This window comes from Tachypleus tridentatus, chromosome 3, assembly GCF_004210375.1.
Source record: "Tachypleus tridentatus isolate NWPU-2018 chromosome 3, ASM421037v1, whole genome shotgun sequence".
Taxonomy (NCBI): Eukaryota; Metazoa; Arthropoda; class Merostomata; order Xiphosura; family Limulidae; genus Tachypleus; species Tachypleus tridentatus.
This window is the reverse complement of record NC_134827.1, coordinates 95,475,782-95,490,123: the sequence shown is the minus strand read 5'-3', so window position 1 is coordinate 95,490,123 and position 14,342 is coordinate 95,475,782. Positions and strand designations below refer to the sequence as shown.

At 33.8% G+C, this 14,342-nt stretch overlaps 1 protein-coding gene across 3 annotated transcripts in view; it reads left to right on the top strand.

The window, feature by feature from the left end:
* LOC143247510 (PHD finger protein rhinoceros-like) overlaps nucleotides 1–14,342 on the top strand; it is a 39,011-nt gene that overhangs the window by 12,719 nt on the left and 11,950 nt on the right. For all 3 annotated transcript variants that reach the window (XM_076495755.1, XM_076495756.1, XM_076495757.1), the window contains 6 exons: nucleotides 4,867–4,925; nucleotides 7,672–7,761; nucleotides 9,900–10,081; nucleotides 10,472–10,574; nucleotides 13,179–13,244; nucleotides 13,623–13,730. In XM_076495755.1, the coding sequence (XP_076351870.1) occupies nucleotides 4,867–4,925; nucleotides 7,672–7,761; nucleotides 9,900–10,081; nucleotides 10,472–10,574; nucleotides 13,179–13,244; nucleotides 13,623–13,730 (608 nt within the window). The remainder of the gene's footprint in view (nucleotides 1–4,866; nucleotides 4,926–7,671; nucleotides 7,762–9,899; nucleotides 10,082–10,471; nucleotides 10,575–13,178; nucleotides 13,245–13,622; nucleotides 13,731–14,342) is intronic.

Sequence of the window (14,342 nt, the reverse complement as noted above, 5' to 3'; positions counted from 1 at the left end):
ACTGCACCTGATATGTTTATTGGGAAACTGTTTCTTCCTTGTTGAGGTACAGCATTCAACCTGTTGCTATCTTTCAAACTTCAGTGTGGCTCTGACTGGGTGAATTATGTTTATGTGTATATATTCTTCCACTGCATGTCCCATTTAGAATTAGGATTCTGCTCAGTGGTGAGCATTGCCTGTTTAGGTATGCTTCCTATCTCAAATCTGCATATAGCAAAGATGTTTAATTATGGCCACTGGCACACATGCTGTTGAGATGGATGTTCTATATCAGTGTTAATAGGTTTTCCTTGTAGTATATTTGCTTCATAAATACAACTTTTTGGATTGTATTAACCCATTAATAAATCAGATGTGGCTTGCTTTTATATATAAGGTTTTTGTAGTTACATGTTGCACTGTCTCCATTGTTGGCTTTCCAATGGACTCAACTGCATTTGGTTTTCATGCTCCATCTTGGGGAGTTTTTGCTGTCGGAGGCTGATGTTCCACAGTAGGGTACCAGTTTGAGTTTGATAAGTCCTGCCATCATTCATATGACTAGTTCTCAGATGTGTGATTGACCATGGATTTGTGCACATGCCTGTTACATAGATTGATTTCCATGGTATATACTTCCATTTTGTTTACCTTGAGGTATAGATGGTGTGAACCCTTCTACTACCAAGGGTTGGAAGTTCTGTTTCTGATATTGCTCGGTTTTTGATTGAAGTTGTTTGTCTGCATATGGTATGTTGTACTCTACTATTCTATACCTTGGAGCATATCCATTTTAGCCTTCCCCTTGAGATAGATTCTTGTATGTGATGAGGGGTCCTCCCAGAGAAGATTCTATACTTTTAATTTACCTCCTCTGGGATCTGAACATCCACCCGTATTTACTGTGCGTGGCCATCTGTGAAAGGGAAGAAAGTATTCTGGTGGTTGAGGGGTCAAACTTTAACACGCCACTTTGGCCTTGAATTTCTGTAGATGGGCAGTCTTAGGGTGGCCTCCTCCAGGGTCAGTTGGTTGGTCCACTTAGGTTAAGGTCAACAGAATACCAGTGTTAGACATTCTTAATGAGTGTTATTTACATCTGGTGCTAGCATTCGGGTATAGTGCTCATGAAACCCTGGTGTTGCTACATTGTTCTCATTTGGCATTGTTATGCATTTCCTCATAGAATTCCATGATGGGGTAATTGGGCACTGAAATTTATTGCTTTTATACCCCCATTCAAGAAAAAATTAATAAAAACTAAAAAACGGTATTGGAAAATGACCACACATGGACAACTCTGTTGTACAGTGACTGATTTCTAATTATGCATTCCTTATCTAAAAAATCTGTAGAGCAGATGTCTTTTTTTTTTTTATTATTCAAAAGGGATTACAGACTTGCTGCATCTCCTAAGTCAGTAAAGAAGCTATGCTCTGGAGACATTGTAATGGAAACATCTTCACCTCAACATACCAAACTCCTCTTGAAATCAAAGGTCATTGGGGATATACCCTTCGAGGTCACTACCCATGCAACTTTGAATTATTTTAGAGGAGTTATAGTTGAGAGGGATTTAAAGAATATTTCCGAATCAGAGATCCTTACTGGTTTCTCCAGCCAAGACATTTCTTTGGTGTGTCAAATCTCCACTCACAATGATGTAATTATGATGCCTACTGATGTTCTGATATTGACACATCATCATGTCCTGCCTTGGAAGTTATTGTCCCCCACTCCATATCAGACATATGCTACTGCACTCTGTTCCACTGCCACAGTGGGAGAGAAAACATCTCTTTGTGCCTCCAGCAAAGTCATTTGCAAAACATATGAAGTCTTTTGCCCCCCATGGTTAAAAGAGTTGACAAATCTGTCTACTTCCAACTCTGTTTCTGCCATTCCTTCCAGTGACTACCTAGATTAGGTCCACTTCCTTTGATTTTTGGTGTTTCCTCAGAGTCCATCCTCTTCTGCAGGCCCTAGATCCAAAATTATTATTCGTTCTTTCCTTCAATCACTGAAATGCTTGTCCACAGACAGAGATCTGCCTACTCGACTCAGGGCAAGATCCATGGCGTTCAATAAACCTACATCCAATCAAGAAAAAAAACATTGGTCAAAAACAGAAGATCTCCCTGCCCCATTCTCCTTCACACAAATAAAAATGGTTACTTTGACACATTGGAACTGTTAGGGTTTTTGTTTGAATGTAGATTACATGAAAGATTTTATTCTTAACATATTGTGTGCCTCTCCTTACAGGAAATGTTTCTGAAACCTGCTGATGCAATCACCTTTTGGAAGTTTTCTCTGTACAGAAATGACAGGTTGTGTGATGCACAAGTGCATGAAGGGGCACCACTGCTGGTCGATCAGTGTGTGTGGACACCCTGCCTTTGCCACTCAATACACCCTTAGAGGCTGTGGCTATCCATGTTTCCTTGGGTTGTACCATCACTATATTAACTGACTCCTGAAGAGACCTATGATCAGGCAGACCTTAATTCCCTCATTGAGCAGTTGCCATCTCCCTTTTTAATCCGGAGGAATTTTAATGGACATAATCCCCTCTGGCATGGCGCTGATGGGGATGGGAGGTTTTGTTATATAGTGTATATGCTCTCAGATCACGATTATTTTCTCTTCTTACACCTAACCAGTTTTTTACTGCTGTTGATCTCTGTCTGTTCCCTTTCATTTTTATCTTACTTTTCTTGAAGGGTTGACAGTAATCCATGGGGCAGTGATAATTTTCTTATCATTTTGAGATAGACTGGCCATAGTTGATGTCACCCGACCTACGTGCCTCAATGAAAGTTGGACCAGGCTAACTGGCCTCTTTCACTACTCTCTCAGATCTTAATCCTGCCGTCTGTAGACAGCAGCAGTGACTGTCTTTATTTTCCATGCAGCTGCTCAGTGTATTTTTAAAAGCTTGACAAGTTCTTCCACAGTATCTTCATCTGTGGTGAAATCCTACCTGCCACATGTCCAAACAAGGCTTAAAAATGGGTCTGAGATACCTTTCATAGGTATCCCATGCTTTTAAACTGCATTGCTTTCCAACAGGTCCGTCACAAAAAGTCAAAAGAATTTTGAGTAAAAACACTTAATTGAAAATTGATTATTTTTTTTTAAATAAAAGTTTGTGGAATTTCATGAAGACATGCAAAACAGAAGTTATGATGTGAAAACTAAAGGTTAGTTTGGGGTCACAAACTCGGTCAAGTCAGCTGAGCCTGTAGTGTTAAACTGTGTACACAGTTTTATGAAGCTTAATGCATACATTTTTTCTGCAATATTTCCTTATTATTTTGAACAAATCATAGACAGTTATTTCTTCAGTAACATGAGTAGATTTATGAAAAATTGAAACTGTATGTGATAAAGTTGCATGTACACCCTTGTGAAAATTAATTGAAACAAGATGGAAAATTATGATTTTTTCAGTTTTTTGCATTCTATTTCTGAGAATCCAAAAATTACTTGCAAATTAATACATGATTTGACCACCTTTATTTTTGAGAAGATCATTAATCTGCTTTGGCATCGAGTCCACGAGTTGACTGTAATCTTTACTAATTTTTGGATCGCGGTACCACACCTCAATTATGGCCTCAATTAACTTATCTTTCGTAGTATAGTCTTTTCCCCAAAGTCTTTCTTTACAAATCTCCCAAAGATTTTCAATAGAATTTAAGTCTGGAGAGTTTCCAGGCCAGTCCAGCACCTTTATTCTCATTGTAGTGATAAAATTCTTCACAAGTTTCGATGTGTGACACGGAGCCAGATTTGGCATTTTTCAGCAAGATGTACTATGGTCCTCGCATCATACCTTCTACAATATGTAAGCCTCCAACACCATAGTAGCTGAAAAAGCCCCAAAACATCTTCTTCAAGGGGTGTTTTACAAACTGATTGATGTGAGATTCTCGAAGTTTCTCACCTGGAGATCTGCAAATATGCAGACTTCGTTGACCCTGTACGAAGAAATGAGTCTTGTCACTGAATAACACTGAAAAATAGATCGACTGTACTGCAAAACACAGCTAATGATGCCGTCTGTGTGAAAAAATGACTATTAAAGGAAATCAGCGGGTCCAGCAAGCCTACACTGACCACCATGCTGAAAATATTGTAAAATGACCATTTGTTTCAATTAATTTACACAAGCGTGTACTTATCCTTATAAACTTAATTCAGGTTTGCATTTCTCAGTCCATTTAATTGTGTTTTCCAAGATGGATAATATTATGAGTAACACATAGTTATATACTAGTTGAAAATTGCACAAAATGTACTGAATACGATTTATTGGTCTTCACAAAATTAAAACTGAAAGGAATTAGTCTAGTCTAAGAGTTTGTTTTTCATTTGTTCCTTTTTCATATGTCCCCTGCTGGTACAGCTCTAAGTCTATGGATTTACAATGCTAAAATCAGAGGTTCGGTTCCCCTTGGTTGTCTCGACAGATAGCTTAATGTGGCTTTGCTATATGAAAGCGTGTGCACACACACATGCACACCTTCATACTATGGGATTACCAAGTGAAAGATTTATTGAAAATTATTGAGCTTTTAAACTTTACATGTCTTCATTTTAAATCAAAACCTTTTATTCACACTTATCAGTAAAAAAGTTAGTCTTTGTACGTCACTGTTTCATCAGTGGTTAGTAATAAGAATCTTATAAACCCACATCGTTGAACTCGGATATTACATCTTCCACTTAGAATTACCGTTTTAAGATCAGCAGTATTGGAGATAAAGAACATGCATTTAAAATCACCTGAAGCAAATGTTGTTACTAATGTTAATTTTTATTTACACATTTGGTGATTAAATAACTATTGTATGTTGATGTTAATGTGTTTGTAAACAGGACAACCTCAGGTAGATGAAGAAAAAATGGAATATATCATTGAAGACTTAGAAAACCAGGTACAGTATGTAAATTTATTAGTTTTTTTATTATTAGTAGTAGTAGTAATCTGTGTTTCTTAAGCTATTCTGTTTTGATTGTTTTGGAGGTGTGGGTGAGATTTCAGGAAAAATGCACAATTGCTTATTTTGAAATTCAGGGATAAGGTTTGTGATAAACTGATGAAGCAGTATTTTTGGATGAAGTTTCTCATGTTGGGTATTGAGCTGAACATGTACTAAGATTTGTTAACAGGTAAAATGCACAATTGCTTATTTTAATGTAAAGGTTTGTGATAAACTGATGAAGCTAGGATGAAAATGTTGGGTATTGAGCTGACATAATTTAATCCTAAAATGTTTATGGGTAGTTTCAAAAAATTTTTTAAACAAAATCAAACACAAGCTGCAAAAAAACCTGTAATATGATGAAGATAAAATGAACACTGCTTCTTTTTTTCTCTTTAAACGTTTTTACGGATTTACTACACTAAAACTACAGAGTTTTGTTGATGGAGATAAACATGATTTTGTATTCGATTGTGAAATGAAAAAAATATTAAAAATTCTTAGGTTTTATTGGATGTCATCTTTTACATCATCTTTAAAAATATCCATGGATGTAATTAGGAGTACTAATTGAACAATCATAGTTAGTAAGGTTTAGAAAATATTTTGAGATAACCATGGAAACCTGGGATGTTTATTATGTAACAAACAAATTTTTTTTATTAAAAATCACTCCAAAACAAAAGATACTTGTACATAGAACTTAAAAGTACGACTTTAGTACATCATTACTAAATAAACTAATCCATGATTAAATGTAATTGTTCCTAGAATTCATGCAATAAAACTAGTGAAGATTACTTTCAAAGTGTAATTGGTAACATGTAATTCAGTAAAATACATCTATTCTGATGTTAGAAAAACACATTTACTATTTTACTGGGAAAATTATACTTACTGCTTTTTTTTTTATCAGAGATTAGAATAATTCATGAAGTAGCAAATATACAAGGTGTTTGGAAAGTCACTGTGCACTTACATATTTATTAACAGACATGTTTCAATATAGAATACAGGAGGTAAATATGAATGACAATTATAAAAAATGTTGAAAGGACCCCCTGTTCGCATCAATACAGGCCTGGATCCTTCTTATTTTGTTTCTAAACACTGCTATCAGTTGCTGGCTTGAAATAGACTGAATGAATGCTGATTACAAATCTGCACAGTGACTTTCCAAACATCCTGTAGTTTTATAAGAAATAGTGAAACATAATAATACAATAAAATATTCTACTTGTTAATGTTTTTAAATACATCATCAGCATGAAAATAAGTATTGAACTTTATAAAAAAGTATTAAGTAAGAAATTGTTACGAGTGGAAGCTTAGAAAGAACATATTACAATGTTTAATATGCTTTCAACACGACCCCAGTGGCTCAGTGGTATGTTTGCGGACTTAGAATGCTAAAAACCGGGTTTCGATACTTGTGGTGGGCAGAGCACAGATAGCCCATTGTGTAGCTTTGTGCTTAACTCAAAACAACAGCAACAGCTTTTAACAGTACAGGGTAGAAAACTAGAATGCACATGCATGCTGAGAAATCAATAAATCAAACAACTTTGTGTAATGTGGAGAATGTTCTGTCTTTACTAGGCAAACAGAACTACAAAGAAAGGACTGGTTTCTGATTTTACTAGGCTGACAGTACTATAGAGAATGTTCTGTTTTTACTAGGAGAGCATTTCTGTAGAGTAGCATGTGACTGTAGCCAGACTTTTCTGATTTCAATGCTTTGTATCTGACTAGAACTAGTTCTGTAATGTATACAGTGAGGCTTTTTGAAAAGTGATAATTTATTCTCCAAAATAAAAGGAAAAACTATATAGTTGATAAGATAATAACATTTACGTTACACATTAAAATACATAGTTATAAAAGATTTTGCAAATATAGTTAGATCTTCCTTGTTTTTATTTATAAATTTACTTTCCTTTATGATATGATTTTTAAATGTTATTTAGAGGTGTACGTATATAACAGGAAATGCTGAAAGAGGTAATTGTGAGAGTTCTGTAATAATCTCCAGGTATCTGTGTATTTTTAATAACAATCTTTTAAATAATAATTTAACTATTACTGTAAAAAATACATAAAATTTAATGAAATAAATCGATAATAATTGAGCTTTTGGCGTGATTTATATCAATTTGTAACAATGAAGTCTTATTGGTGTTATTAGGTTGGATTTGTATGCCAAACTAAAAAGCGACTTCTCATTGCTTTAAAGTAGTTCAAGCCAGATATTAGTGTTCAGTTAAATAATAAGTCTTTTTTGTAGTTTGTATTATGTAAAAAATCTGAATAAACTTAAGTGAAATAATAACAATGAGAAATTATAAAGGTAATATTTCAATTTAGATAGTTAGAATAATTGTAAACAATTATAATCAGAAACATAACTTTGATCAGTAATTTTTTTTATGACAGTAATGTGTTATTTTGAGTAACTTAAGTGATGCAATCATTGCTTATAGGTAACTGATTATGTATTGTTTTGTCAAGGTAATTGCCAGTCCCTAGTCCCTATTTCTCATGAAACATAATCTGCAAAACTCTGTTTTATTAACTTTCATTGTGACACTGAAGCTTTAAAAAAGTTCAGTTTTATTACATATTTGTTACTGCATATTTTATTAATTCTTTATTTTTAGACTTTGAACTCTTTCCAGTAATAACTGTCCTTTTTTGTTAGTGCTTTAAAAATCTTCAAGAAGCTGTTAAAAATAAGGAAGGACTGGATGTTGAATACGATGAAGATGCTATCTGTGATGTTTGTAGATCTGTGAGTTTTTTTTTATTACTTGTAGTAATTTTGTAAATTTTGGTGTATATTGAAACAAAAATGCAATTTGTAACTTTCTATTCCATACACTAAAAATCCTGTTAAATGAGTGAAAATATAGGATACAGTGAGAAAAATATGTATTATAAAAGATAAAATGATTTCTCTTGTATTTTTGTGGTTTTTAATTGATACATTAGGATTTATTTAAATATTAGAATATACTTTGAATACTTATATACAGAGTTTATATCCACTTTGAACATCCTCAGATTTTGATACAACTTCAGTTCCCTGAAAATCTTATTTTATTAAAGGCTTTTTGTCCTTGAAAATCAACAAAATTGTGATTAGTTTAATTCACTTACAGTTGGTTAAATTTTAATTTATTTTACTGTATTGTAGGAATTCTGGAACCTTGTCTGAACATGTTTCACAAACCAAAATAATTTGTTGTTTGAAAGTCAGTGTATATTTTTCCTTACATGTTTATTTCTCACTTTTGTCATTATTCTTATTGTCTCTGAGATATTTGACACAACTGTAGCAATGCTTCAAAGAAGTATTTTTAGTAATAAATAGCTGCATAAAAATAGTAAAAGTTATGGCTAAAGAAAGATAAAGCCACTTAATCACAAGTTTTCTCCTTCCTCTGTAAAAGTCCAAGAATTATCTAAAAGTAACCATGTTAAAAGCAAAAAACACTAACTTTGTTAAGCAAAATGTGGGATCAATAGTGAAGTTTTTGTTGTTTTTTTTTTTGTAAGTGTGGTATCTTAGAATCTTTCTTAAATAAAAATAACTAACTATAAGTAACACTGATACAATATTATTAATAAAGCAAATTAATTTTTGGCTTTAGTGACTCATTAAAACTTTGAAGGTTATCTGTGAAAGTCATAAAGTTCCTGAATTTTGTGTTGATTAAATTGTATGTGAAAATTAGAAGCATAAATCATTTAACCCTTTCCAGACAGGTCACAGGTGAAAGGCCACATTATCTTGTTTGTTGACTTGTTCAAAATTTTATTGAACTATTTTATGAATTTTTCATTAAATCTGGTATCAAGCTGTAGAATACAATTGAAATTTTTATATTATACATTATTTAATTTCTCAGTTGAAAAGTGAATATTTTAAAAACACTTAAACACCGATTTTTGTCACATTATATGTTGAATGCAGCACTGTTTCTAAATTAGATGTTTGTGATGTTAAATTATGAAGTCTGTAGCTTTGTATGAATTAGGAACTCCAATTAAAAGAATTAAAAAGCTAAAAGTCACAATAAAAACCATCCATCTTTTTTTATTTGTTGAGCTATCACTGCATTTAATGAATGAAACAAAATGGGCCTGCTCACCTCTTTGTGTTTGGAAATAGTTTCTGATATGCACTAGTCCCCTGCTGGTACAGCAGTAAATCTACCATATACAAAGATTTGTTGGTGAAAGTAATATAAAATGTGAAGTGTTTTTTCCTCAAGTAACGTATATTTAAACTATCGGGACATTACTAGGATTTTGAATTTTAAATATGAAAATTTTGTGATGCATAAAAGTATTTATCTTAAAATGAACGTTACTTTGCATTTTGGATAGGCAACGTGAAAATAAAAGACAAGAAAAACATTTAACAAATCTTAAGGGTTAATAAAAATATGAAATCATTGTAATATATACTGATAACTGTCAAAGTAATGGCATGAAAACTGTAAGAAACACAGTGTGGTTACAAAGATGGTTCCTGTGCTGAAAGGGTTAAATCTTCATAGATCAGTACGTGCATTCTAAATTAATAGAATGTAGTTGTCAGTGGTGATTAAAAGAAAGATTTTCTTACCCTATTAAGAAACAACAATAATTTGAAGTTATTATGAATACTGTACAATAGTTCTTAACCATACCTTTTATAATTCCTTAACTTTCAGAAAATCTTAAGCCTCATCTTGATTCACACTTTTTTTCAGGGTACTTCAAACATGTAAAGCTTCTGAACTGAAAGCATGAAATAAGGATATTTGTTTTGACTTTTTGCTTACAACTTGAAGTGCTTTTAAGTCAAAAGTTTTTCAGTTTTAAAACTTTAAATGTCAGCATTTATGTAAGACGTTTAGCTCATTAGTGATGTTACTTTAGCCTGACTCAGAAGAAGGAAATGAGATGGTGTTTTGTGATTCGTGTAACGTCTGTGTGCATCAAGCATGCTATGGAATAACCAAAATTCCTGAAGGAAGCTGGCTTTGTAAAACATGCACTCACAATGTTGGGCCAACATGTGTTCTTTGTCCTAACAAGGGTGGAGCTATGAAGAACACAAGGTGAGTTAATTTTTGTGCATTAAAGGGGAGAGAGAGAGAGAGAACTAAAAAGGAAATATTTTGAACTTGTGTGAAATCTCTTGTAGACATGATTGTGGATTTTATGTGGATTTTATTATTTGTAAATGCACTTGTAAAATTGTCTCCTGTGGGACAGCAGTAATTCTTTTGATTTACAATGCTGTAATCAGGTGTTCAATTTCCCTTTGTGGACACAGCAGATAGCCTGATTTAGTTTTGCTAAAAGAAAACACTTAAGATGGTTCATTAAAGTTTTAACAGTACTTTGAAGATCTCTGTATTTTATGTAGTTTTTATATGTATTTATAAATACGTGTGTATGAAAGAAACTTTTGCCTATTTCATGGTAAATCAAAGTGTTTTTTGTAGTGATCAGAAATGGGCCCACGTTAGTTGTGCTCTCTGGATACCAGAAGTTAGGTTCAAAGATGTTGTGAAGATGGAACCACTTTCCAATATATCAGACATCCCAGTAAGTTTTGCCTACTTTTTAAAAAAAATATTTCAATGCATGTCTTGTGTATTTAGTTTTTGACACAATTAATACTACAACATAAGGTTCTGTCTGAGAATGTATTTAGGCAGATTGTAGCAACTCTAACTTGATGTGTTCAGCTTTTTATCAGGTAAGACTTTGGAGATGAACAGGAGGAAAGTTTCAACATTTGTATTTTTCTTTACATTTGACAAATACCAGTACTAGAATATATTTGTTTGAAATTGTTGAAATAGTTTAAACTTATATTATATCTAAATATTAAAGTTTGAGATGCAGGTGTGTAGTGAACCTCTAAAATGTGTTTGCCAGTCATTGTGATGTTGATATTGTAATGTTACTGGCCTCTCTGATTCCTGCGATGATGGTGTGAGAGCTGCTAAAGTCAACTGTTCTGTATGATCATATTGGCTAAACTGGGAATGGTAACTCGATTGGCAAATTATCAGTACATAAATATCCTGCTAAGTATTGAAAGATATTCATTTAAAGACTGCATTTATCACTAGTTTCTTGTGGGTGTGTTGGTCAGGTCATATTTCTGTTTGTCATGTTCACTGTGCTGTCCACATTTGATTTCTTGTTCACTGGTTACAATGAGGTATTCCGTTTTTTCTGCATGGACCTGAACTTCATCATGTGGTCCCTAGACCTGCTGACTTGAGAACATAGGCAGTTGAGGGCTTCCCAAGTACTCCAAATTTTTCCATACTTATGGGAGTGTGGATCCAAAGTTGATGTAATGCCCATGCTTTTGTTTGTATGGAGGCAGTCTTCATAGTTCTTCTGCAGAAGGTTGGGTATTCATAGTTGTTCAGGTTTGGTGTCTGAAGGAGGTGGGATGTTTATAGTTATTCACATGTTGACTCTGCAGGAGGTTGGGTATTCATAGTTCTTCAGGTGTGGTGTCTGCAGGAGATGGGATGTTTATAGTTATTCACATGTTGACTCTGCAGGAGGTTGGGTATTCATAGTTCTTCAGGTGTGGTGTCTGCAGGAGATGGAATGTTAATAGTTATTCACATGTTGACTGTGCAGGAGGTTGGGTATTCATAGTTCTTCAGGTGTGGTGTCTGCAGGAGGTGGGATGTTTATAGTTATTCACATGTTGACTCTGCAGGGCGTTGGGTATTCATAATTCTTCAGGTGTGGTGTCTGCAGGAGATGGGATGTTTATAGTTATTCACATGTTGACTCTGCAGGAGGTTGGGTATTCATAGTTCTTCAGGTGTGGTGTCTGCAGGAGATGGGATGTTAATAGTTATTCACATGTTGACTGTGCAGGAGGTTGGGTATTCATAGTTCTTCAGGTGTGGTGTCTGCAGGAGGTGGGATGTTTATAGTTATTCACATGTTGACTCTGCAGGGCGTTGGGTATTCATAATTCTTCAGGTGTGGTGTCTGCAGGAGGTGGGATGTTTATAGTTATTCACATGTTGACTCTGCAGGAGGTTGGATATTCATAGTTCTTCAGGTGTGGTGTCTGCAGGAGATGGGATGTTTATAGTTATTCACATGTTGACTCTGCAGGAGGTTGGGTATTCATAGTTCTTCAGGTGTGGTGTCTGCAGGAGATGGGATGTTTATAGTTATTCACATGTTGACTCTGCAGGAGGTGGGGTATTCATAGTTCTTCAGGTGTGGTGTCTGCAGGAGGTGGGATGTTTATAGTTATTCACATGTTGACTCTGCAGGAGGTTGGATATTCATAGTTCTTCAGGTGTGGTCTCTGCATGACGTTGGATATTCATAATTCTTCAGGTGTGGTCTTTGCAGGAGGTAGTAAATCCATTGTTCTTCATGCATGGTTTCTGCTATAGTGTCCAGCAGCTCAGGTGAACTTTATAAATTATTCCATGATATTAGAATGTGTCTACTTGTATTGCTTGTTCTGCTGGCAACTACTCTTCTGAAGTCAGTTCCAGCAAGATACGTTGGTTGACTTTAGGCAGACTGTAATGATTTGGAAGCTGTTGTTAATCATGGTGTCAAGAGTGTTGGTGCTCCAAACTGGGTTGGTATACTCAGCACAGTGGTGGCAGAATGCAAGAGCTGAAATCCTGTTGGTTGTTGGGTCAGCTCCCCACTTCATGCTGGTGATTGTCCTGATGATGATGTTTCAAGAGCTAGTGTTAGGTACACAGCATTTATTTTGACTGTAGACCTGCAGCTACTTAAATGTTTATCTTATCTTACTACACATTTTAATACTTTTTTTTAAATTACAGTAAGTAATTAGAAAACTTTTAAATCAAACTATTTCCTTAATGAATGATTACCAATATAGCATGTGATCATTAGTAGTGTTAAAGATGTTTCACAGGTGTGAACTTTCAACTATTAGAAATAGAAAAGCATCATGAAAAGCTAAAACTGAGCTACGGCACTAGTAATGCACTAAACTGACATATTTATAAACCTCATATCTTAATATAATAGGTAGGTATAATGAAATATTGATGTGGAAGAAAGTTTTTTTTTTTTTATGAAGCGTTGCTAGCCATAGTTGTGTAAAGTAATATTATGATACTTGTTGGGGTAAGTGACAGTTAGTAAATGTAGAATATTTCTTTTGAATAGTCCAGAAGATGGTCCTTAGTGTGTTCCTTTTGTCACGAAAGAAGAGGTTGCTGTATTCAGTGCTCAGTAAGTTTGTTTTTTTTAACTTTATAACACTTCAGTGGACTAAGACTACTGTCATAAGTGTACATTCAGATGGTGTGTAAAAAATATATTCTACTTTGTTCGGATCTTTGATTTACTTTAATAAAAGTTTTATAAATACAAGGCATTTTTATGTTGTCTGGTAGATATGGTTCAGGTGAATGATTTAGTAATTATTATAATTTAATTATATAAATATAAAACCTCCAAAAGTAATTAATTAATTTTTGTGATTTTTTTCTCTGTTTTTATAACATCCCATTACATAGAAAACTTTTGAGAGTTAATATAATGTGAACATTAATAATCTATTGTGTAATTAAATACTTTGCTTCTTATTTTGTAAATCTGTATATTTAGGTCAAAACCTGTAAAACTGCCTACCATGTTACCTGTGCCTTCAAAAACAATCTTGATATGAAAGCAATTGTTGAAGGTGACAGAAATGAAGATGAAGTGAAGCTAAGAGTGAGTTTAATCCTTGAATTACTGATAGTTTCAGTTTGGCTATAACTTTGTTGGTTACATGTTTAGTATACAAGTCTCAAGTATATATAACAAAAACCATCAATAGTGTAATTAACCCTACTTATCCATGCTCGGGTTTCCTGTGTATTGTACACAGAAAAGTGAACCATTTTGATTGTTTCTTTAAGTGTTGTAAATAATAGAGAAAATTTTAATATCATTCTTATATTGCAATATGCAGGACTTCCTGTAAACCAATAAGATGTGTTTTTCAGAAGGTTTAACACCTGAATAGTTGCCTAAAGAACCTGTATCAGTCTTGTTTTATAATGCTTTATCTTGTAAAAAAAGTAAAGTTAAAGAAAGATTTTTTGTTTAAAACACCATTCTTAGCTGTAGTTTTCATACATGTGCACTCATGCAAACACTGACTGTGGTCAGTGACACTTGAATATTCTCAGTTACAAGATAAGAAAGGTTCTTATCCCTCCTTGAATGATGGTAACCATAAAAGGTCCCTTGAACTAAAAAATCATGAAACCATATACTGCTGCATATCATATATTCCTGACATCAGCAGAAAAATACCAACATTTGGCAAAAATTAGTAAC